This window comes from Mesocricetus auratus, unplaced genomic scaffold, assembly GCF_017639785.1.
Source record: "Mesocricetus auratus isolate SY011 unplaced genomic scaffold, BCM_Maur_2.0 Super-Scaffold_100015, whole genome shotgun sequence".
Lineage (NCBI taxonomy): Eukaryota > Metazoa > Chordata > Mammalia > Rodentia > Cricetidae > Mesocricetus > Mesocricetus auratus.
The window spans coordinates 52,213,892-52,239,859 of NW_024429198.1; the positions used below are offsets into that span (position 1 = coordinate 52,213,892).

The 25,968-nt window shown below is 38.6% G+C and overlaps 1 protein-coding gene across 1 annotated transcript in view; it reads right to left on the bottom strand.

Annotated features, from left to right (window-relative positions):
• Positions 1 to 25,968, bottom strand: part of Ccdc178 (coiled-coil domain containing 178) — a 388,724-nt gene that overhangs the window by 286,997 nt on the left and 75,759 nt on the right. Inside the window, exons 9-13 of the mRNA XM_040757896.1 lie at positions 21,081 to 21,166; positions 18,012 to 18,212; positions 13,464 to 13,684; positions 4,485 to 4,627; positions 1,098 to 1,251 (exon numbers count right to left, since the gene is read on the bottom strand). Of these exons, the coding sequence (XP_040613830.1) occupies positions 1,098 to 1,251; positions 4,485 to 4,627; positions 13,464 to 13,684; positions 18,012 to 18,212; positions 21,081 to 21,166 (805 nt within the window). The remainder of the gene's footprint in view (positions 1 to 1,097; positions 1,252 to 4,484; positions 4,628 to 13,463; positions 13,685 to 18,011; positions 18,213 to 21,080; positions 21,167 to 25,968) is intronic.

Here is a 25,968-nt window from a genome sequence, read left to right on the forward strand (position 1 = left end):
GAGAAGGGGAATGAGACAGTCTCTTGAGTGAACTGGGAACATGTGGGGAGGAGAGAGGGAGTGGGGAGAAAGAGAATGGAGAGAAGGAGGGGAGAGGAGGACATGGGGGAGCAGAAAGATTGAGTTGGGGGAAGAATAGAAGAGAACATAATGAGAAATACTATAATAGAATGAGTCATTATTTGTTTCAGGAGATATCTGACATCAGTGAGATTTCCAGAAATCTAGACACCAACTGACAAACTAAACAATAGTGGAGAGGCTACCTTAAATGCCCTTCCCCGTAGTGAGATTGAGGACTACCTTGTATGCCATCCTAGGGCCTTAATCCAGTGGCTCATGGAAGCAGAGGCAGACACCCACAGCTAAACACTGAACTGAACTCCTGAAACCCAGTTGCAGAGAGGAAAGAGTGGTGAGCAAGGTGGTCAAGCCCTGCCTGGTGAAACCCACAGAGATAGCTGACCTGAACAAGGGGGAGCTCATGAACCTCAGACTTATGGCTGAGAGGCCAGCATGGGACTGATCCAGATACCCTGAATGTAGGTGTCAGTGACGAGGCGTCAGCAATCTATGGGGCCTCGAGTACTTGATTAATATTTATCACTGGTGTATGAATGATCTTGGGGAGCCCATTACACATGGAGAGATGCTATCTTAGCCTGGGCACATGGGGGAGGGCCTAGACCTTGCCCTGGATGATATGACAGACTTTGGAGATCGCTCATGGAGGACCTTACCCTTCCTGGGGTACAGAGGGGGAATGGGGTAGAGGTTTGGAGGATTGCTTGGGGTGGGAGAGGGTGGAGGGAGAGGGAGCTGGTTCTTGCATGTGAATCAAGCTTGTTTCTAATTTAAATGAAAACAGAAAAAATGTCATTAAGAAACATTACTTTCTACAACAAATATCAATCAATAACAAAGAAAAATTTTAACTAATGACAAAATAAGTGTTCAGCTGCCAAATCTGTTTTGCTATCCAACAACAGAAAACTAATACAGGCGAGAAATTTTCTGGTACTCAATCATTGACAATGAAAATGTACTATTTCTAGCTTAAAGCCATTTTCTAATTTTTCAAAACATGGAAAACTCACTGTTTTCAGTAAATTTGTTATTTCATTTGTTGTGCTCTGAGTTTCTCTTAGCATCTCTGTCATTGTTTCCTCATCCTCTTCAAGGTGGATATTCACAGACTCAATTGAGGTTGAGTAGTGAGCCTGCAGATTGCTCAGCTGACCTAGCTCCTTCCTAGGAGAAAAGCAAAGATGATTTTGTTCACATTGAAAAGAAAACTCACATCCTAGAGCAGTTCCAAATTCTTAAAGGATCTCAGATATCAAGTAAAGAGTGAGAATAAAATCAAACTAGCATTTATGTTTCCAAAGAAAATGAATAGAGAGAAAAGCTATGCAAATATTAGTTGACTCTTTGGGGATTGTTTTGGAAGATGGGAAATAGAGTGAAGAAAAGTCACTGGACATTTAAATGTCACCATTTTCACATATGCTAAGCCAGAAGAATCGGGAGAACAAAATAGGGAGAGTCACACACTCTCTCTCTGTTGTCATTTTACAAATTTTATTTTATGTATATGAGTATTTTTCTGCATTCACGTCTGTATAACATTTGCAAGCCTGGATCCAAAAGAAGCCAGTAAAGGGCATCATATTCCCCAGGACTAAAGTTACAGATGTGAGCCACCATGTGGTTGCTTGGAATTGAGCCTGGGTCCTCAGGAAGAGCAGCTAGTGGTCTTAACCACTGAGCCATCTCTCCAGACTCCATGTCTTATTTATACTAAAATCCTTTTTCTTTCACAATCAACCTCAACTTGTCAAGAGAACCTCACTAAAACCATTATCCTAAGAGATCTGTCAGCCGAGGAAGACTCAAGATGGAAAGTCTAAGACACAAAAGGGGAAGAAGTAGTTGTCAAGATGATAAATTTATTTTTTTCAATTCTTTAAAAAAATAATAAGAGTGTTCTTACATGTCATAAAATTAAAGTATTCCCCAATCAACAAATGTTTAACTTAAGGTAGATTTGATAAATAGAGAAAACTTTTAATTATTTTTGCATTAACCAATAAATCAACAGTAAACTCTGTGTTCTGACAATATACGTTTGAATTTGGCAATCAATGTATTCCACAAAACAATAAACCAGAATTATAGTCACCCAGAGAGAATGAGGAAGAATGAAATGAGAGTAAGTGACAGGAAAGACGGGTACAATAAGCAAAATGGGTCAAATAGTTTATACTCAAGGGATCTATGTGAGTGTACTGTGAGTGTGTTCAGTGGCTTGACTTTAATATCCTGCTTGCTATAACAGAGTAAATATTCTGTCGGTGTGATGTTTGTTGGGTGATACTAAACATAGTACTAAACACATTGGAACTTGAAAATATTTTATAAATATTAACAAAAGTAAAAGCTAATGATATTACATTTACAAATAAGCTTAAGGAAAAAAATAATTGCCGCAATCAGAAAGGGTGACTTTGTAGTGCTAAGAGGTCAATCAATACATGAGGACATCATAGCCACTTTACACTTGTATGCATCTGAGAATGTACCATCAAATACATGAAGTAAAGCTATAATGGAGTATGGAAATACATTAACTCACCTGACAACATAGAGTGAATTATTTTGTGGATAGTTGTAACACAAAACATAGAAGACCCAGAGACTAATACTGGTATTCAAGATTCAAGTTGAAGATCAGAGAAGCAAAGCATACAGCAATTAGCTCTTACCTCTACCTGAGACCAAAAGGACTTTCCTGTCTCCACTAATCCTCAGAGACACTGCTGTCTCCATCAGTCCTCAGAGGCAGAAGCTCTGAGTTCCTGTATCCTCCTGTTTATATCCTTTTCTCTGCCAAGCCATATCACTCTGGTCTCTACTTCCCTAGTGCTGGGATTAAAGGCATGTGATCCCAATTGTTAGGAGCTCTGTTACTCTTCATTCTTGTGTAGCTCAGAGTGGCCTTGAACTCAGAGAGATCTATCTGCCTGTCTCCTGAGTCCTGGGATTAAAGGTACGTGCCACCACTGTCTGGTGATGTGGCTTGCTATTATGATTGCTGGGATTAAAGATGTGTATCACCATTGCTCTATGGCTTGTGACTAGCTTTCACTTCCTGAACTCTTAGGCAAGCTTTAATAAATCAAGGATAATATATCACCCCAGGTAGGGTTTGTGTTGTATGTGTGATGCCTGTGTGTTCATGAATACATGCGTGTGTATGTGGATGCACACTCTCATGTGGAGGCCAGAACAGGACATCTGGTGTCTTTCTCTGTTACATTTTGTTTCAATGCCATGAGACAGAAGAATCTCATTGAATGGGCAGCTGTCTTAGTTTCAGAGGAAGCACTCCTACCCAGTGAGCCATCTCCCCAACCTGTCATATGATAGAATTTTATAATGTTTTATCAATATTTAACTTAAAAAGCTAGCACAAAGCAGTAATAAGATTATTTTATTTCCCTCACATTGTCTTGGAATCTTTTGGAAGCACAGATTCATATTCAATATATTTGGGCTAAGCCTGAGATCATAAATTTTGAAGAATCACTTAAGTAGCAATGAAGAAAATTGGGCAGTGTGAAGGATAGTTTTTTGCCAACTTGTCACAATTAAGAGTCATTTTGGAAGATGGAACATCAATTGAGACAATGTCCTCACCAGAATCGCCTGTGAGCAAGTCTGTTGTTTTGTTTTGATTGATGATTGATGATTGATATGTCAGGGTCCAATTTACTGTGGGAAGTACCACCCCTGGACTAGTGGATCTGGGTTCTATAAATAAGTAGGCTAAACAAGTCAGTAAATTATACTTCTCTGTGGCCTCTGCATCAGCTTCTGCCTCAAAGTTCTTGCCCTGACTCTCATGGATGATAGAATACAAGCTGTAAGATGAAATAAACCCCTTTTCCCTAAATTGCTTTTGCCTATAGTGTTTTGTCATGGAAAAAATGTCCTAACCAAGATAGCAAAATATCAGCAGACATATTTATTTAAGGCATTAGCCAGGAGATAAAATTTCAATTATTAATAAGCAAGAGGTAATTTATGCATTTAAAATATCGTTCCCTTAGTAAGAAAATAAATATAAGTTAAAAATTAATTCCTATGTATATAATTGCTCCATTGATTTATAATGTGTGTTATTTCATTTTTTTAAAAAAACCAAGGCAGTCACAGGGGATACACATTGGTGTTACACCTTATACTCATGAGATTTGGTGATATGCATGACAATTTTTAAATAGAGATGTACTAATTTGTTGATTTCCATAAATTTGTACATTAAATATTCAAATTTCAATTGTCATAAACTTGGTGATAATTTAGGCACAAACAATGTAAATTCTGTGCTCTTGGAAAGATTTTGAGCACTGATACTTATTACAGTTTTGTTTAACATTCATTTCTAGATGTTATGTATGTTATTTATGGTGGATTCTTACTTATAGGAGTCTACGTTTGTTTCCTCTTGGCAGATGTCTTTTTCGTCCTCTACTTTCATTTGACTGAGCTTTGATTTTGCAATTTCACACTGTTCTATCGACACATTAAGCTCCTCATGAACTTCTCTAAATAGTTCCATTACCTAGAAATAAAACAAAAACATTTCCCATGTATGTGCAAATGATTAACTAAAAGAATTTTAATGTCACTCATAATTTAGGCTTAAAGTTGTTAACACATTTTCTTACTATAACTGATCATCTAAATGTGTACTGCCTGGAAAACCATGTTCCAGGTTTCCTTTACCCTGGTTGACAACAGTACTACAGAAGCACAAAAGCTACAACTTTATGTGCTCAAATTAATATCATCCTTTAAGGGGAGCTCTTGAACCCCAGACTGATGGCTGAGAGGCCAGCAGGTGACTGATCCAGACTCCGTGAATGTAGTGTCAGTGAGGAGGCCTCAGAAATCTCTGGTGCCTTGGGTGGTAGATACGTGTTTACCATGGTGTAGGAATGAACTTTGGGAGCCCACTCCACATGGAGGGATGCTCTCTAAGCCTGGACACATGGGGAAGGGCCTAGGTCCTGCCCTGGATGAAATGACAGACTCTGGAGATCCCCCCATGGAGGGCCTCCCCTTCCATGGGGAATGGTGTGGGGATTGGGTAGGGACAAGGGAGGAGGGGTGGAAGGGGGAGTTGGGATTGACATGTGAAGCAATCATGTTTCTAATTTAGATAAAAACAAATATTGAGGAAAAAAATCATCCTTGAAACCACCAATACATGTTGATTTTTTTAATGTCCATATATTATAACAGTGCAAAGACATATGAAAACATGGAGTAGCAAGGAAAATTAAATTACTTGTACTCATTTCAATTAGAAATAACCGCTGCCATCTTCCTGTAATAAACCGTAATAACTGACTTCTAATAATCAACAGATGCCATCAGCTGTTCCCTCCTGACCCATCATTCTTTCCTGTCTGTTTCCTGCCCAGCTCTCCTGCCTGTGTCAAACCACATGATGCTCACTGATCTTCTCATGGCCACACATGTGGATATTGTTCACAACTCGATGAGCACACAGGAGGGATACACAAACCCCACAGTGATGAAGGGCTCTGCAAAGAAACTTCCTAAGCTTCAGTATTTTCTTCCAGGGCACTGCTAATGAGATAATGTGCTGAGTTGGAAGGCAGGACTTTCACAATAGTGGCTGGCAAATTACTCTCAGAAAAAAAAAGAGTAATAGCTCGAATTTTCACCAGCAGAACACAAAGAGCATCTTGTGCATGGGTGGTGCCTACAGAGGCCAAAGTGGTTCCCAGAAGTCCTGGAGCTGGAGTTTGCAGCAGTTCTGAGCCTCGATAGTCCCTAAGAGCAGCAAGTACTCTTAAATTCTGAGCCATCTCTCAAGACTATATTCAGATGCTCTAAGTACTAATTACAGGTATTTTGTGAGGCATTTTGACATTTCAGTTATAAGAAAATTGTTTTATTTTATCATTTAAATATGTTTTTATTTCATTTTATTGTCTTGTCACTCCAGCAAAACCAGTCTCTTCAGCCTACATTGTATCTCATGTACCCATTTCCTCCCACTTTTACTTGAAATGGCTGCAGGGTTTCAATATGAATGCTAGTGATTTTTTAAAAATTATTTAGATTTTTTATTTAAATTAGAAACAAGGTTGCTTCACATGTCAATCCCAGCTCCTTCTCCCTTCCCTTCTCCCATACCCTCCGACCAACCCCCTCAGCCCTCAGCCAAGGTCCTCCATGGGGAACATCCAGAGTCTATTATTTCATCCAGGACAGGGCCTAGGCCGGCCCCCAAGAGTACAGGCTGAGAGAGTATCCCTCATTGTGGGATGGACATGCAAAGTCCATTTGTATGCCAGGGATAAATACTGATCTACTACCCAAGGCCCCATAGATTTCTGAGGCCTCTTCACTGGCACCCACATTCAGGGGGTCTGAATCAGTTCCATGCTAGCCTCCCAGCCATTGGTCTGGGGTCGAAGAGCTCCCACTTGCTCAGGTCAGCAGTTTCTGTGGGTTAAACAAGCCCAGTCTTGAATCCTTTGCTCATCAGTCCTCCCTCTCTGTCACTGGGATCCAGGAGTTCAGTTCAGTGCTTAGCTGTGGGTGTCTGCCTCTGCTTCCATCAGTCATTGATTGAAGGTTCTAGGATGGCATATAAGGAAGTAGTAGAACTCATTATCAGGGGGGGCATTTAAGGCAGTCTCTCCACTATTGCTTAGTTTGTAAAAGAATTCTTTGTTTACCAGAAAGAAGTAAGTTTGAATTGTATTTCTTTAATATAACCTGATTTAAAAAAACTACATGTTGATTGGTAGACTTGCCTGGCCTCAGAATCTGCATCCTCCTGTCCTGACCTCCAAATATCAGATTATAGGCTTATGCTCTATGTTGGGTTAGCATTGTAATTCTGTCAGACATATTTCAGGAATCTTTGCATAAAAAATCACAATTTTTCTTTAATTTTGTTAACTAAGTTATTTACATACATTTCTTAATTTTCAGTCATTTCTGGCCTCCTAAGAAGAGTTGTTCACTGAGTGATTTCTAAATTTTCTGCTTTGTTAAAGGACTATTTTGAAAAGATTTTATATAATATTTTCAGTTATCTTTGTCAATATTTTTTTCAAAAATTTCTTAGGGTCCTCCTTGCTTCCTAGCTTCTCGGATAGTGTGAATTATACTCTGGTAATCCTTTGCTCTATGTCTAAAATCCATATATGAGCGAGAACATACCATGTCTGTCTTTTTGTGAACTGGGTTACCTCCCTCAGGATGGTTTCTTGTAGTGCCATATATTTGCCTGAGAATTTCAAAATTCCATTTTTTGTTTCTTTTTCCCACTGCATATACTCCATTGTGCAAATGTACCACATTTTCTCTATCCACTCTTTGGTTGAGGGGCATCTAGGTTGCTTCCAGGTTCTGGTTATTACAAATAATGCTGCTATGAACATGAACATATGTACTTGTTACATCTTTTGGGTATATGCCTAAGAGTGGGATTGCTGGATCTTGGGCTAGAGTGATTTCGATTTTCCTGAGGAACCACCATACTGATTTCTAAAGTGGGTGTACAAGTTTGCAGTCCCACCAGTAGTGGAAGTGTGTTCCCTTTCTCCACATCCTCTCCAGCATAAACTGTCATTGATGTTTTTGATTTTAGCCATTCTGACAGGAGTAAGATGGTATTTTGTTTTGATTTGCATTTCTTGATGACTAAGGATGTTGAGCACTTTCTTTTATGTCTTTCAGCCAGTTTAGATTCCTCTGTTGAGAATTCTCTATTTAGTTCTTTACCTCACTTTTTAATTGGATTATTTGGTGTTTTGGTGAGTAGCTTCTTGAGTTCTTTGTATATTTTGGAAATCAGCCCTCTGTCAGATATGGGGATGGTGAATATCTTTTCCCATTCTGTGGGCTGCTGTTTTGTCTTGTTGATTGTGTCCTTCGCCTTACCTCTGGAGAAGGGGAAAGGGAAAAAATCTCCTGAGCTAATTAGGAGCATGGGGGGAGGGGAGAAAGAGAAGGGGAGAAGAGTAAGGAAGAGGAGGACATGGAGAGAGCAGGAAGATGTAGTCAGGTGAAGAATAGAGGAGAGCAAGAAAAGAGATGCCATAATAGAGGGAACCATTATAGGTTTAAAGAGAAATCTGGCACTAGGGAAATGTTCAGAGATCTACAAGGATGACCCCCAACTAACAATTTAAGCAATAGTCGAGAGGCTACTTTAAATGTCCTTCTCTTGATAATGAGATTGATAACTACCTCATATGCTGTCCGAGAGTCTTCATTTAGTAGCTGATGAAAACAGAAGCAGACACCCACAGCTAAACACTGAGCTGAACTCCTGGAATCCAGTTGCAGAGAGGGAGGAGTGATGACCAAAGAGGTCAAGATCAGGCTAGAGAAATCCACAGAAACAGCTGACCTGAACCAGGGGGAGCTCATGGGACCCAGACTGATAACTGGGAAACCAGCATAGGAGTGTTCCAGAGCCCCTGAAAGTCGATGCCAGTTTAGAGGTCTGGGTAATCTATGAGGCCTCTGATAGTGGATCGGTATTTATCCCTAGTGAATGAATGGACTTGCCAGCCCACTTCCTATACAGAAATGCTCTCTCTGCCTAGACACACGGGGGAGGGGCTAAGCCATGCTCCAAATGACTTTGAAGATCCCCAATGGAAGGCCTTACCCTTGCTGGGGAGCAGAAAGGGGATAGGATAGGGATTCAGAGGGGTCAGGAGATGAGGGAAGGGAGGGGGAATTGGAATTGACATGTAAAACAAGCTTGTTTCTAATTTAAATATAAAAGGGATTTTTTTCACAACATTCTAGTATTAAGAATATTAACTTGAATTCATTTAAGATGTCTTTTCTTTTCTATAGATTGTATATTTAAAAGTAATATTGAAATGATTAGTTGCTTATAGGCTAAAACATACCTAATTACACTGTTACCAAATCTAGGATCCAATCAGTTCATATTTTGGTAGATTTCTTTTTATACATTTCTTTTTGGATCTTTGAGCAGTGTCTATACATTTTCAAATTTTCATGAGTAAAACTATATTTTAGTTAGTATGTCCTTTTTAAATTAAATGTGATGTACATCTGATAATTTATGTTTTTTGGATTTATTTTAATCAAAACACACATTGCATATAAAGAGGTATGCCAGGTGTACAATTCGTCAGTCTCAGGCATATTCCCAATGCTTGGCTGCAGTCCTCCCTGTCTGGTTACATGCTCAGTATGGCAGCAGGTCGAGCTAGCTAAGTTTTAGCAGCTCTCTGTGGAATGTTTAACTGAGTGATTTTATCAGGTTCTAGAGCACATGGGCTCCTCTCGACTTGTCTGGGACAAGCTTCCTGAGAACAAGTGCTAAGAGTGAGTCTCTGGGACTTGGTGTGGTATAGGCTCAGTATATTGCTTAAGGAAAGAAATGAACATCCCTCGGTTGAGCTCCAATGTTATCCCATTCTCACAGTTTTCACCCTGTCTTCTGCTTTGGATTTTAATTCTCCCCAGGGCCGTGGTTAATCTAGATCTTTCTTTTTCCACGTAAACATCTACAGCTAGTAATTTCCCTATGTGTATCATTTTCATGGCATCCCATATGTTACTCTAGGCTCTGTTTTGAGCCTTATTATCTAATTCAGGAACACACTAAGCACATGGAACAGGGGTTCTTTCCTTATTTTTTGGTATTTAAGTATATAATTGGAACAAAATCATAGACAATGATAATAATGTATGTTGTCTTTTTTATAAGTAAGAACATGTTATTCTAGTAAAACTGTATGGCAGAATATATGAAGGAAAGTAGATAAAGATGGCCATGGAATATATATTTTAAAATATAGAAGTCAGTATTACTTAAAGGACTAAGTTGAATACTAACTTGACACAATTCTTTTCATTTTTTAAAATTAGAAACAAGCTTGCTTCATGTGTCAATCCCAGCTCCCTCTCCCTCCCCTCCTTGCCTGCCCCTCCCAGCCTCCCAAACCAACCACCTCAGATTGGGAGCATGGGGTGGGGGGGGGAGATGGAGCCAGGAAAAAGAGAGGGGGAGAAGAGGAGGGAAGAGGAGGACATGGAGGAGCAGGAAGGTTGAGTGGGGGGAGGAGCAGGGGGCAGATAGAGGAGAGCAGGAAGAGAGACATCATAATAGAGGGAGCCATTTTAGGTATGAGGAGAGATCTAGCACTAATGAGATTTCCAGAGATCTACAATATGGAGCAGGGGTTCTTATAATATCATTTTGTGTATGAAGAAACCAAGGCACAAAGCTTTATCACAATTATGCAAGATCTGAACGCTTATAGTAGGGATTTAAACACATGACACTTGAGCTCCCATTCCAGAGCCTTGGCGCTGGAAAACTCTCTCCCTGTTTCTTATTTCTCTGTGTGCTTTGTTTCTCTCTGAGGAGGTATTTGGTCACAGCAGTGCTCATAATTCTGCTTTTCATTCCTGAGTTTTGTCAGTTATGTTCATTTCATAAATGGAAGATGTGTTTTCCTGTTCAAATTACCACTTTTCTTCCTCTGTGTCACTGTAGGTTTTCTTCCTTTGGTTGCATGATATATGCAACCCTCTCTTGCAGTGCCTCTGTTGCATTGTGGGAAATTCCTTTCCATGGTGCTGCACAGCCAGAGTGCAGAATCATCACAGTTCCCGGCTCCCTTTTTAGAAACTGAGAGGTCAGACTCAATCACTCTCCCCTCTGGAATGACAGAGGTGACAAGCTGAATTAAAGTCAGTTTCTCAGAAGCTCTGGTTGGGTAATTCAACCAAACAACAAAGCAAGGGGAGCAACAAGTTAGCGGTGACAGATTCCAGTATTTCTCAAAGGTGACTGTGCTACCCAGAATTCTTAGGAAATGGTCCAACAGGAGATAAGAAGGCCTGCAAAGACAGATTTACTTTAAGGAAATGACTCATGGGCTACAGAGTTCCACAGTCTATAGGGTGGCCTCATTGCATGGACAAGGGAAATAAGCAGTCCAAATCAAATGGCTATGCTTCCAGGATTCCATTTTACTCAATGGAGGTCAGCATTGATGATGTCCAGGACTTGAACTGATTGAATGATGAAAGGTAATCTGTTTCACTCAGAATCCTCTAAGTTAAACATTCTTGCCTATCTCATTGGAGGAGTCTATAATGGTTGAGAGACACTTAAGAAAGTGCTCAACATCCCTAGGCATCAGGGAAATGCAAATCAAAACAACTCTGAGATACCATCTCACTCCTGTCAGAATGGCTAAAATCAAAAACACCAATGACAGTTTATGCTGGAGAGGATGTGGATAAAGGGGAACACTCCTCCACTGCTGGTGGGAATACCAACTCATACAGCCACTTTGGAAATCAGTATGGTGGTTCCTCAGGAAAAAGGGAATCAGTCTACCACAAGACCCAGCAATCCCACTCTTAGGCATATACCCAAAAGATGCACATTCATACAACAAGGGTGTCTGTTCCACTGTGTTCATAACAGCATTACTTGTAATAGCCAGAACCTGGAAGCAGCCTAGATGCCCCTCAACTGAAGAGTAGATAGAGAAAATGTGGTACATTTACACAATGGAGTATTATTCAGAAGAAAAAAACAATGGAATCTTGAAATTTGCACGCAAATGGATGGCACTAGAAGAAACCATCCTGAGTGAGGTAACCAAGTCACAAAAAGACAAACATTGTATGTACTCACTCATATATGGATTTTAGGCATGAAGTAGGGGAGTGCCTGCCTACAATGCCACCCCCAGAGAGTCTGGGAAACAGGGAGGACCCTAAGAGAGATCTGCATGGTACCCCAGAGAAGGGAAACAAGGCAAGATCTCCTGAGCAGAATGGGAGCATGGGGGAGGGGAGACGGAGCCAGGGAAGAAGATAGGGGGAGGAGAGGAGAGGAGGACATGGGGGAACAGGAAGGTTGAGTTGGGTTAAGAATAGAGGAGAGTAGGATGAGAGATACCATAATAAAGGGAGTCTTTATAGGTTTGAGGAGAGATTTGGCACTAGTGAGATTTCCAGTTATCTACAAGGATGACACTAACTGGCAAACTAAGGAATAGAGGAGAGACTACCTTAAATGCCCCTCCCCGATCATGAGCTTGACTACTTCCTTATATGCCATCCTAGAATCTTCATCCAGTGACTGATGAAGCAGAAGCAGACACCCACAGCTAAACTCTAAAGTGAACTCTTGGAACACAGTGACAGAGATGGAGGACTGATGAGCAAAGGGTTCAAGACAGCTGACCTGAACAAGTGCGAGCTCTTCGACTCCAGACTGATAGCTGGGAGGATACCATGGGATTGAGAGGGTAGTTATTTATCCCTGGCACACAGATGGACTTTGGGTGCCCATCCCACACTGAGGGATGTTCTCTCAGCCTGGACTCATGGGGGCTGGCCTAGGCTCTGCCCTGAAGGAAATGACAGACTCTGGAGAGTCCCCCATCGATGGCCTTACCCTCCCTGGTGAAGGGAGTGGGGATTGTGTGGGGGTTGGGGGCAGTCAGGGGTGGGGCAGGGGAGAAAGGGAGGGAGAGGAAGCTGGGTTTGACATGTGAAGCAAGATTGCTTCTAATTTAAATTTAAAAAAATGTTAAGAAAAATCCTAGAACAGTAAAAAACAAAGTTCTTGCCTAAGATACCCTATTCTAGCCACTACATATGCTTGAATGCACATGGTACACCAAAGACTAACAGACACACACACACACACACACACACATGCACAACTAATCATGAAGGTTCAAAAATAAAACAATGTCACCTTAAAAAAGGAGATTCAGAAACTTACATGCTTAAAGTATGACATCATTTTATAATTCAAAATATATAATATTATTTTAAAATGTTATGTACATTTTCCTTATGAATAGATGAAATTAATAATAGCATTTTGGTGATGGAATAACAAGGATGGTGTTGTGTGCTAAACATGGGAAACAGTCAAGGACTTGTTGTATTTTCTTTAAAATGATCAAACATTAATATGAGGTAAATTTATTATTTGTGGGACAGTTGCAAATAAGTTATTTTTCTATAGAATGATTCCACAATGTGACTGAGGTTATTTAATAATTTGAAGTCTCATTATGTTTCTAATTTTTATCAATGATTAAATTACTGATATGTTCTACTTACCTTTTCACTCAGTGAAAACTATGGTTTACATATAACAAGACTGTTTTGAATCTCTGTAATTTTAATGAGTCAAGTGAATGTTATGAGTCATCCTAGGTAAATAGGTAGGTGACTAAGATGTCTAAATGAATACCAATAAATTATAACTGAACAGATTATTAGAGAAGTAAACTACAGGTCAACTTTAGAAGAAGCATCTCATTCTCAGAGTTGAAATATTTTGGGTTAATGGAGAGAGTCCACACACATTCAGTCACCTCAAACTTTTTGTGATAGCACTCTTTAAGAGCTTGTAGCTCCTGCTTCCGCTTTGACTCCAGCAGAGGGGCGTGGCGACTCATGTAATCGATGTCCTTCTGGATCATGGCGTTGACTTGTTCCAGTTTCTCCTTCTCCTGTTCCAGGTGCTCCACCTTGTGGGCCGTGTCCTCAAGATGGTAGTTCAGCTCTGCGATGTCTTTGGAAAACAACTCATGCTCTGGGGGTAGATGAGGAGAGCAACACCAAGTTCATAGCTGGCAGCAGACTGTCCAGAAACTAATGCTTGTTTATATACAGTCGTTACTTGAGCTTTGGAAATGATTCGTCTGTGAGTCTCATGAAGGGTTTTCTTCACTCATCACCATAAGGATCAAAACATGCTTTATCAATTGATAATCTTTGGTCTAAATCCAATTTATTACAACCACCACACTGATCATTATATATATATGTATAATTGTGTTCATATATATATATGTATAAGCATTTTATGTAATTGTGCTAAAATGAAACTAAAATTGAAAAAAGCAGACACCTTCCAGAACTATATAAAAGTAAAAAGACAAAATTGGAATTACAAAGGTCAAAATAAATGGGTTATTCTTATTTAGGTGTGTTCCACTTAGGTAAATAAATATAAAATTATTATAAAGGATGGGATTGGTTTACCTAAAATAAAGGGTAGAATAGCTTATTTACCTAAAATTAAAATATAAATGAATTTCTCCTGTCTCGGGGATACAGCTCAGTTCAAAGAGGGATGTTTGGTATATAAAGTTCTGAGTTAAATCCCTAGCACTGACAGGCCTGGTGAGGTTGGGCATACCTATACTTTCACTGGGGAGGTGAAGGCAGGAACATCAAGGTGATCTTTAGCTACATAGGACTTAAAGGCCAGCCTGGAATACATGCAATCCTGTTATGAATGAATGAATGAATGAGTACAAAGATGTTTAAAAGAATAATTTAGCAACTAGAATAAGAAGCATATATATATACATATATATATATAGTAATGTGTGTGTATACATGTGTATAATAACCTGACAACAAGCAAGGTCCATAGGCAGAAAGCAGCAATGAAAAGACACTCTAAATTTAAAAAAAATTGATAAATAACATCTGTTTTGATGTTTGAAACTTTACACATTGAAATCACTTCTAATTACTTTATATATTATGAACTTATACAATTACAAGAATACTAGCTGATTGGTCTCCTACATTATTCCCATTGCAACTTCTGAATACTAAAGTCATCTTGCACTGTTGAAATAAAACAAAATTGATTTTTTAAATAACGTAAAATAAAATACCATTTTTCATGTTGTCTGTTGATAACTTTGTTTATCATTCTTGAATCCTCGTTGCATGTGTTAGACCTGTATGTTTTTCGTATTTATATTAATTCCCTCTAACTTTGTTTTATAGTTTGAAGTAACTTCTTATATTAGTTGTGGTCTCTGCTTTTCTTTTGTAATTTCATGGACATTTGCAATTGCATTCACAAAAGCAGTGTTATGTTTTATGCCCATGCATATTTCATATTGAAGCATTTCTAGGTATTGAGTCAAAGTCTTTCTGCTAATGTCTAGAGAAATATTTTGTTTATCTGTCTACTTACTGATCCTCCTCTTTCCATAAACTTTCACAGAGAGTGAAATATTATTCTCAGACACATATTCTGAATGGTGTCATTATCAATAACCATAGGCACAGGCTGGATGTGGCAGTGTACACCTGGAGTCCAGTATGACAGAGGATGAGGGAGGAAGATGAGAAACTTAGAACTACCTCGACTATACTGTAAAACTAAGAAGGGAGAAGAGGATCAAGGACAGGGTAAACAGGAGCAGGAGGAGGAAAAGAGAAAGAGGAAAGAAGGAGGAGGAGGAGGAGGAGGAGGAGGAGGAGAAGAAGAAGAAGAAGAAGAAGAAGAAGAAGAAGAAGAAGAAGAAGAAGAAGAAGAAGAAGAAGAAGGAGAAGGAGAAGGAGAAGGAGAAGGAGAAGGAGAAGGAGAAGGAGAAGGAGAAGGAGAAGAAGATGAAGAGGAAGAGGAAAGTGGGTTGTCTTTACTCCATCAGGGGTCCATGTCTATTTTTTTTTTTTGCTTTTTAAAATTTTTCAAATTAAATCTTTCCTTTAATTGAAAATAAATTCTTTACTCACATAATATATCCTGATTATGCTTTTTCATCCTCCCAATTCCTTCATACTTCCTCCCCATCCAAATCTACTCTCTGTGTTTCATTAGAAAACAGGTTTCTAAAGGATAATAATAAAATACAAACCAGTAAGATAAAATAAAAATAAGATAACACAAAAACTATCACATTGGAGTTGGAGAAGTCAAGCAAGCACCCATGAATCAGAAACCACTTAGGAATACTATGAAAACACTAAACTGAAGTCATAATATAAATGCAAAGGACCTGGTGTAGTCCTGTTCAGGCTCTATGCTTGCTGCCTCGGTTTCCCATACTCTTGTTTCCATGTCTGTCTTTTTAAGTAGGCATTTTACATTGCCTGTCTTCTAAGTTGCATATTTTACACTGTGTTGAATTTCTCACACTCATACCTGCCATCCTTTGAGTGGGTCCCTTCCCCTTTGCCACTTCCCACATGTGCCTTGTCTGTCTATTTCTCCCTCTTCCCTGGAGGAGCCACAGGGAAGTAGTTGGGGATCCACAAGCACAGATGTGTGAATGACAGGGAGCTGGTAAGAGCAGGCATGGGAAGCACCAGGAGAGTCAGCAGAGGATCTTATTCATTTGTGCCTCCAAATGCCTGCGGTGTATGATAAAATGTATGTGTCACTTTGTTTTACAAGAGAACAAAGCTAAACAACCCAATTTATAGTTTATGGGATCATATAACACCCGATTTATGTTAGAAGACATTTCTGATTATCTTTTTTGATAGAAAAGATAAATGCTTTCTTAGATAGCACTAGATGTCAGGTAACAAGAGTTGTATTTCTCTCAGGGGCGAGTTGAAACTGGCTTATGACCTGACAGAGAGGAAGGGACCAGGGCTACTAATATCCCTGTGCCATACTTCTCAATGGCCTCTTCATGGTGTCCTGCATGGATTCTCATTGGCTGACCCAAACGGAAGTTAGACCATAGAAGTGTCTTTAGCACAGCCATTGGGAATTAGCTTTCAGAGAGATGAAACAAAACACATGCAATAAGGGGGAGGAGACTAGACTGTAGGAGTCCTTAAAAAAGATCTGAGAAAACAGCAGATGGGTTACCTAGTATTATAGAATGTTTGTTCTGACAAACATCCTACTTACAACTGCTAAAAAGATCGTAAGGTGCTTTTTTATTATACAAGAAGCTTTAAGAATCTAAAAACAGTTGCTGATGAAAGCAGAGGCAGATACTCACAGACAAACACTGAACGGAACTCCTAGAATCCAGTGTCAGAAAGAGAGAACTGATGGGCAAAGGAATTAAGACAGGGCTTGTTTAACCCACAGAAACAGTTGACCTGAACAAGGGGCAGATCTTGGACCCCAGATTGATGGCTGTGTGGAAAGTATGGGACTGACCCATACCCCCTGAATTTAGGTGTCAGTGAGGAGGCCTAAGTAATCTATGGGGCCTTGGGTAGTATTTATTCCTGGCATACAAATAGACTTTGAGTGTCCATGCCACAATAAGGGAGGCTCTCTCAGCTGGGACTCTTGGGGGGAAGGACTAGGCCCTGCCCTGGATGAAATGACAGTCACTGGAGATCCACCATGGAGGGCCTCACCATCTCTGAGCATCGGAGTGGAGATTGGGTGGGGAACTGGGGGACCTGGTGGGGAGGGCGGGGGAGTAGGGGAGGGAGAGAGAGCTGGGATTGACATGTGAAACAAGATTTTATGAGTATCCTATTTTTTTAAACTTACTTCAAAGCCAATGACTCCTTAACTCAAAATTTTGCCTCAGGTTTCTAGTGTCTGATGAAACTTTGGTGAGGAAGGGTTTGGTGACACGGGATCTGCAGACACAGCAGCCAGCATCTTTAGATTGTGATATTCTACGCTAGCTTTCTTTCTGAAAGCCAGCATTTTCTTAACCAGTTATTACCCAAGTTACTCTAGTAAACATGTTAAGGTTGCCTTCCGTCTAGGAGTTCCTTTCAAACTGAATTTATTTCTAAGTTCTCAAAAGTAGATGTGTGTCAATCCCAACATGTCATTCATAAATCTGAATATTTCTACATGGTAAAACGTGGCTAATGATACTAAATGTGCAGTCAGTTTTAACAACTGTCATACTGTCACAATGGTAAGTAATAAATATCAAGTATTTGTCTATCCCCAAGGTATGTTAATGAACAGGGTTTCAATTTGCTTAAAAGTCCGCAGTCAAGGTTTGCTCATGACAGCACCCACTTGCGTCCCTCACTTCATTACAATCTTTAATACTGTATTTCAATTACGCCCTAGTTTATAAGCCACATGTAAGAGTAAATTGTGTACACAGAGCGGTGGGTCACCCTGTCTGCTACCCTAACACGGACTGGCAGAGCAAAAACCCTTGTATTACCTTTCTGCACAGCTGTGGGGAGTTCTTGCTGTTTCCAAATGGACCAAGAGTCAATTTTCATGCTAATCCTTTTCTTTCTTGACTTTTGTTGTTTTAACGCTTGTTCGGCGTCTGCCCTGTCAGTTTCCAGACTTTTAATGAGGTGAATGGCCTCTGATAGCAGTGTCTCCATTTTCTTCTTCAGCTCTGGACACTTCTTGTCTTAAATTAGGAACACACATTCATGTTAATCAATCAGCCAGAGGCAGTGTGACAGAACACCGGTCTCTCATGGAGTATCCTTCCAAATATTTACTTGTTTAAGAGAAGAACATTAGCAAAGTTAATTAATCTTTAGAAGATCATTTGTACTGTCAAACAGAGCCAGGCATGATAACCCAGGCCAGTAATATGAGCATGTGAGAGCCAGATCTTGCAAGATTCCTGAAGGCTCAGGGGCAGTGTGATTTGCAGGATGAGAGATTTGCCTTGAAAATGAACAAAAGGAACTTAAAACATATAACCTAATTATGAGGAGAATACAAAAATAATGTCATGTTCTTTGGAGACAGAATTTTGTGTGAACATGTATAAAAAGAATGTGAAAAGCCTCAACCAGTATCTTCAAGAGAATTTCTGCACTGGAAAGAAAACCACAACACAAGCCACTTTATCTTTAAATTGTGGCCATAGTTCTTCCCAGTCTTTAAGGACACAAACCTCAATGAGCAACTTAAATCAATACTGAAAACCACTCACTTCCTGGGAAATAAGGCATTGACAGGCTTCAGCTTTATCATTTAATAACTTCTCCCCTAGCCTTGGCAGGAATTCATCAGAAATTTCCAAATTCTATTTATTCAGCCTTAATTAACTCTGTTAATGAGAAACGCTGTGATCCCTGGTTCATAGCTCTGGAATAATACGGCTTAATGTTAACAAAATATTACCAGAAGTATTCATTCATCTGCTAGAGAACAAAATGTGAACAAAGCTTATTATTTTCTCCAACAACAATAATACGTTTTTCTCTAGTGAGAACCAGGTAAAGAAGACAGATGAGAGCCCTATTCTGCTGGTATTTGTGGCTGTAATGGCTGACTGTTGCCAACATGCGACGTGACAAGAGTCCATAAGCACAGTGTCAAGAAAGGAAAGGACACCATGGAGGGGAGGCAGCAGAAAAAGAAATAAGTGACGGCTGAATCTCTTTTTCTTTTGGATAATAAAGACAACGATTTTTCTGCCAGATGGCAGCGTTAGAAATGGCCACATAATAGTTGTAAAGATAACCGGGCTGTTGCAGTCTCTCCTATCCTAGAAGGCTAGTCAAAGCCATTGACATGTATCCTTAAAAGAATTAATTTTAATGTGAGCAGTAACTTTCTCTGGTCTGCAGCTTTATCTGGTCTCTTTGAAACCATTGTTTACTTTCATCCTGGGTACTTTATTAAATGAATTGTTAAAGAAAATATTAATGGAACATTGACAATTTGTGAATCTCTCCATGATTAAAGTTTCCCTAAGTCTTCAGTCTAAAATGCACAAAGGTATGCATGTCACTGATAATCACAGCTCTTTAATTTACTGGAGTCACATATGTTTTACCAAAATTGTTTGTTCTGATTTTACAAATTACCTTTCACTCTCTCTTTAACAGCATGCAAATAAACACTATATATTTAAGTAATTTGCAGTGCCTCTGATCTATCTATTTAATTGTCCCCCCAATCAACTCAGTGTATCTGTGAATAATGACTTGCACTTTTTAATACAAACACTTTCAGCAAGCCATTATCCTCCTATTATCACAGTGTGCCTTAGTCTTGTATGTGCATATTTCTGACGGATGTTATGCATGGTACTTTTGCTATCACTGTGGCCATCAATGAATTAATCATCTGTGTGGATAAAAATGACGATTAATTCATTATCTTCTCTGTAGACATTAATATAGAAAATAAACAAACAAATAAATAAATAAAACCAGTCAAAACAGAGCATCAGAATAAGTGATGCTTTGAAAAACAACATTTCTTTCCTTTTAATGAAAAGTTCCGAGTTTTTCAGTTTTCCTCCAGTAAAGACATTTGTAAATTTTTTGTGACAGGCAAAGATGAGAAACTTAACATAATCTCAAGAATATATTTATAAATGTTGAAATAATATTAATAATAACTTTAAGCCAATATTTAAAATTTGCAACTATTTTAATTAGGTTGTGGTAATTCTAATCATATGGAAGCCACTGAACCACTGATATTTATAGTTCCAGTTGCAAACAGGAGGGATTAACAAAGGAATCAAGACACGACTGGTGAAACAGAGGCAGCTGACCTAACAAGGGGGAACACATGGACCCCAGACTGATGATTGAGAGGCCAGCATGGGACTGATCCAGACCCCCCCAAACCTGGGTGTCAGAGAAGAGGCGTGGGCAATCTATGGGACTTTGGGCAGTAGATCAGTATTTATTCCTGGCATACAAATCGACTTTGGGAGCCCATTCCACATGGAGGGATGCACTCTCAGCCTGGACACATGGGGGATGATATGACAGAGTAAAAATAGCTCATGGAAGGCCTTACCTTCCCTGGGGAGTAGAGCAGGGATGAAGTGAGGTTTGGATGAATTGGGGGGGCTGGGGTATGAGGGAAGGGAGAAGGAACTGGGAGTAGCATGTGTAAAAATTTAAATAAAAAATATTAAACACAGACACAAAAAAATTAAGTTTCTCAGTCTTATTGGTCACATGCCAACTGATTGGTAGCTCTCTGTGGGTAATACCTGCCCTTCTGGAGAGAAAGACAGACAACACCTTGATCACCACAGAAAGTGTTATCAATAATTCTCAACTGTAACTAGTTCCTTGAACTGTACACTATGACTTAGGCCAGCGCTGGGTACAAAAACTATTAGCAATAAATCAATTTGAGGACACACTTCCTAGAATGGTATAGCTGGCTCTTTTCTCTAATCAACATCCCCAAAACTCATAAAACAACAATTGTGGGTATTAGAACTACATTAAACAAAAGGTCAATGACCTGTAAATAATTATGCATCTCTCAGTATGAAAAGCAAATTTACCCCTTGCTTTTTCTGGGTGGACTTCTTTCTCTGGGGAAGTGACACTCACATCTTTGTCTTCTTTTTCATCTTTTGTGGTAGAAGTCCTACACATAAATAATGAGGAAGACAGTATCAATTTGTAAGCAACAGATGCTTTCAAAGTTAGTTAAATAAAATTTGGTAAAGCATTTGTGTGGAATGTTAAATGTCATTTACATGGTAACTCTACTAAATAGTAGAACAGTATTAAGAAATTCTATTATCCAGGGGTATTTATACTTAAATTAATAAAAAATTTAAAGCAATTACAAATGTCTAGAAATTTTATAAGATGGAGCTAAATGTATAAATCATGTTCATGAGTGTTTGTGTGTGTGTGTATGTGTGTGTGTTCGTGTGTGCGTGCACGTGTGTTCTGTACATATGTGTGGATGCTTGTCTACCAGAAGAGGTCATCAGATATACATCAGAGTTCAGAGTTTGTGATCTGCCTGATGTAGGTGCTGGGAACTGAGCTAGGGTCCTCTGTATGAGCAGTGTGTCCTGTAAACCATTCAATCACCTCTCTGGTTCCAAGACATAGGTTGGATGAGATAATTTTTTTGTTTTCAGAGTAGTGAGTTCTCAGAAGCCAATATAAACTACAAAGGGTAAAGGAAACAATTTCAGACAGCAAGAGTTTTGGAAAGCAGCCAGATAAAATGTCACTTCCTTTCTACAGCAATCTTCTTCCTGAGGTCACAGTCTGACTAACATGTCACTTCTTATCATTAGTATTTCCCTAGTCTGATGCAAGGATCCCAGTCTTCATGTATCTTAAAAGTTTTATGTTTTTACTGATTAATATTTAACATAAATCAGCATCAATGGGTATGTTTTTAAACTTTTACTAAATCATTTATCTTTATTAAAGTATCATTAAAATTAATGAAAACTTTATGCATACCAAATATCATTATATCTTATAAAAAGAACTATTTTCATGTTCAGTTATTATCTTGGAGACCACATGTAATATTGTGATATTATTTTAGCCTTCATAAAACTCACCATCAATTTTCACATGTCACTTTGTTGCATATAATTTTCCACACTTCTTAATATCATTGGTATTTGCAATGGTTCCCTATTATTATTTTTTAAATGTATTTTTAAAAGTCTTTTTTCATGTAATAAACTCATTATATTCTTTCCTTTTTGCTTTCCTTTTTTATTTCAAAATACTTTTCTTGAAAACTGTAAATTTTTTTGTTTGATTTTTTAGATAATAAAAGACAATGGCCCCCAAATCAATGATTAAATAATGATTTTCCTTTTTGGCTTGCGATCTTCACTGCATGTTGGGGCAAGTTATCATACACTATTAGCTATAGTTTTAAGGTTTTATTTGTTGGCTTTGTTCGTTTTCTTGTTTTTTGGGGGGCCCTCTGTATAGGCCCGGTTTTCCTGGAACTCTGTGTAGATCAGGATGGCCTCAAATTCACAGTGATCTTCCTGCCTCTACCTCTGAGTGACAGGATTAGAAGATTGCCCTACCACACAAGGCTAGCTGTAGTCTTATGTGTTCTCTTATGGATTTTGTTTTATTTCTAACTCAAATAATAATTAATTTTTATAGCACTTTTAAAATAAAATTACAGATAACTAATTTCATTAGGCAGTCTCTTCTCTCTCTCAGACTGGTCTTTATCTGCTTTATGTCTATATGGATGTAGCTATAATGAATATTTCATATAAGGCCCATATAAAATCCATATACATATATATATGTATATATATTACCCACATATATTATATGTATATTATATGTAAATATATATGATGCTTGTCTATATTGTATTATAATTTATTAGAAATTCATTTCCTTTTATGGCATAAAATATATCATTGTATAGATAAAACACACTGTTTTAATTCACTGACAGATTTTTTTTCTCCTCTTAGTTATTGTGAAGACTGGTGCTTTGAACATTTGTATTTAAATTTTCACTTGAATGCCTGTTTCAAATACTTTGGGGATGTATATTTTAGAGTACAAATGGTTGGCTCCTGGGATCATTCAGGATTCTACTTCTTCAGGAACTGACAAACTGATTTTAAGTGTCTGTATCATTTGTCATTGATAGCATTCTAGGAGGAATCCAGTGTGGAATAGAAGAGAACTGATGTCCTTGACGTGCATCTGAATTTAGTTTAAAGTTCTCAATTGTTACAAGTTAGTGTGCACCAAAGGCTTTCAGAAATGAATTCTTTTGTTTAGGTATTGCTATTAGAATTCTACTTTTTAAAGTGTTTTTGTTATGAGAAAAAATGCTCTTCTCACACATTTTTCTCATTAGGTTCAAGGAGGATTTTCTCCACATTTAAATTATATGGACTATTGCATGGATCCACTTTTGTATACCAAATTATCATTGCTATTCTCAGGAAAATCCAACTTGATCATGATGTGTCACTCTATAAACAGGATGCTGGATTCAATCATAGATTGATGAAATTTCATTAAAGATTTTGACTAGGGCATTCAAACAAACATAAATCTGTAATTTTCATCCAATTTCTTTATTTGCTTTTGGTACAAAAACAAAAGTGGCATCATAGAGTAAGTTGGGAAGTAATTCCACCTCTCTCTCTTTTTTTAAGGAACATGAATGAGAAAGGATGATAGAAATTTTTATTTCAATACTTAATAGAATTTACTTTTCTTTGCTACCATGGTAGTTTTTTGATTTGCTTGGGATTTCTTTGGTTTGTTTTGCTTATTTTTTTGTTTGAATGAGGGTCTTTTTTATCATTTTTTATTTTAATTTTAAATAGCTTGTTTTACAAGTCAATCCCAGATCCCTCTCCCTCCCCTCCTCCTGCACTCCCCTTCCTCCCACCCTCCCACCCTATTGCCAAATCCTTCTACATAGGGGATATCTAGAGTCTGTCATTTTACTCTGGGTAGGGTCCAGGCATTTCCCTAAGAGTCCAGGCTGAGAGAGCATCCCTCTTTGTGCTATAGGCACACGAAGACTGTTTGTATACCAGGGATAGACACTGATCCACAGCTCAGGGCCCCATAGGTTGCCCATGCCTTCTCGCTGACACTCACATTTGGGGGGGTCCAGATCAGTCCCATGCTGGCCTCCCCACTGTCGGTCTGGGGTCCAAGAGCTCTCCCCTGTTCAGATCAGCTGTCTCTGCTGGTTTTGCCAGCCCATTCTTTGCCAATTTGCTCATCACTCCTCTCTCTCTGTCACTGGGTTCCTTGGGTTCAGTTCAGTGATTAATTGTGTGTTTGCCTCTGCTTCCATCAGTCACAGGATGAAGGCTCCCGGATGGTTATAGACATCAAGTTCATTATCAGGAATGGGCATTCGAGGTGGTCTCTCCACTATTGCTTAGCTTGCCAATTGGTGTTATCCCTTTAGATCACTCAAGGTCGCTCTGGTGCTTGATCTGTATTCAATCCTATGAATGAGGGTCTTAATGTATAGCTTAAGCTTACTACCAGCTAGCTGACTGTCATCTAGCCTCTGCCTCCCTGGTATTTGGGTTAAAGAATGTGATAATTCTACCCGGCTAAGGGTTTTTTATTCTAATTAAAATTTTTATCCATTTCCTTGCCCACTGAACTTTTATGTTATCTTTCTCTCTATTTTTAAATGAATGTATGTGCATATTTGTGTGCACATGCGAGCACACACCACACACAAATTGAAAATGAAAACAATTAACCAATAATGACAAAAAATACTGAAGGAAACAAAGGCCCACAAAACAAACAAACAAACAAACAAACATGAAATTAATTATGTGTTGCCCAACTACTCCAGGGCATGGATTCTGCCCTGAAGTTGATATGCCCAGTGACATACTGAAGAAAACTGATTTTCACTTTGCCAGCAGATATCAATTGCAAATAGCTTCTTGGTTGGGAGTCGCATGTCTACTTCCCCCCTTTGAGTGCTGTGACTCCATCTGGATTGAACCTGTGCAAGTCTTTTGCATCCTTCCACAGTCTCTGGGAGTTCATATGTACATCATCCCTGTTGTGTCTGGAAGACATGGTTTCATTGGAGTCATCCATGCCCCTGGTTATTACAATCTTTCTGCTTCCTCTTCTCTGTAGATCCTTGCATTTTGAGGAGAGGGCTTTGATGAAGTCATCCCACTTAGGATTGAGTGTCCCACGGTCTCTGGCTTTCTGTACACTATGCAATTGTGAGACTTGGTGTCAATTCCCATCTACGGCAAGAAGTTTAACTGATTGCAGTTGAACAAGGCACCAATTTATACATATAGCAATATGTCATTAGGAATCATTTTATTGCTATGCTCTGACAAGACTTTTGATTACTGATACTATTCCCTTAATTCTTATATGTCAGTTTAGTTTTTCTTGTCTTCTCGGTCACCTATGGTAGTTTGTTCGGCTCTAGAAATGAACAGAATCGAGTGTTTTTATCCATTCTACTACCTTCATCTTTTAATTTTCATATGTCAACCACTCAAAACAAAGGGTTTGTTTATACTATTATACAACTACTTTTCTATATCAATAATATCTTACTTCTCAGTTCCTCTATAACTACTTTATTTTGTGATTATTTATTTTTTATGTATTGTTTGTTTTTTCCATTTTTCTGATATAATTTTAAGGATGTTTCTTAGTCATTGTCTTGAAGGTAACATATAACATTTAACTTAATAAAACTTACATTTTCATTTAAAAAGTTGCTATTTCAACAGTATCATACTGGCTCAGTATGCTCTGTTACACCTTTGTCCTTATTATATTTTATCATTACCACAAACAGTGAAATTACCTACTTTGTGCTCAGTAAAAAATCATCCATAATTCTGAGTTTTATTCACTTGTCCTTTAAGCAACATATGAAAGCAATTAAGAGTCCCAGAT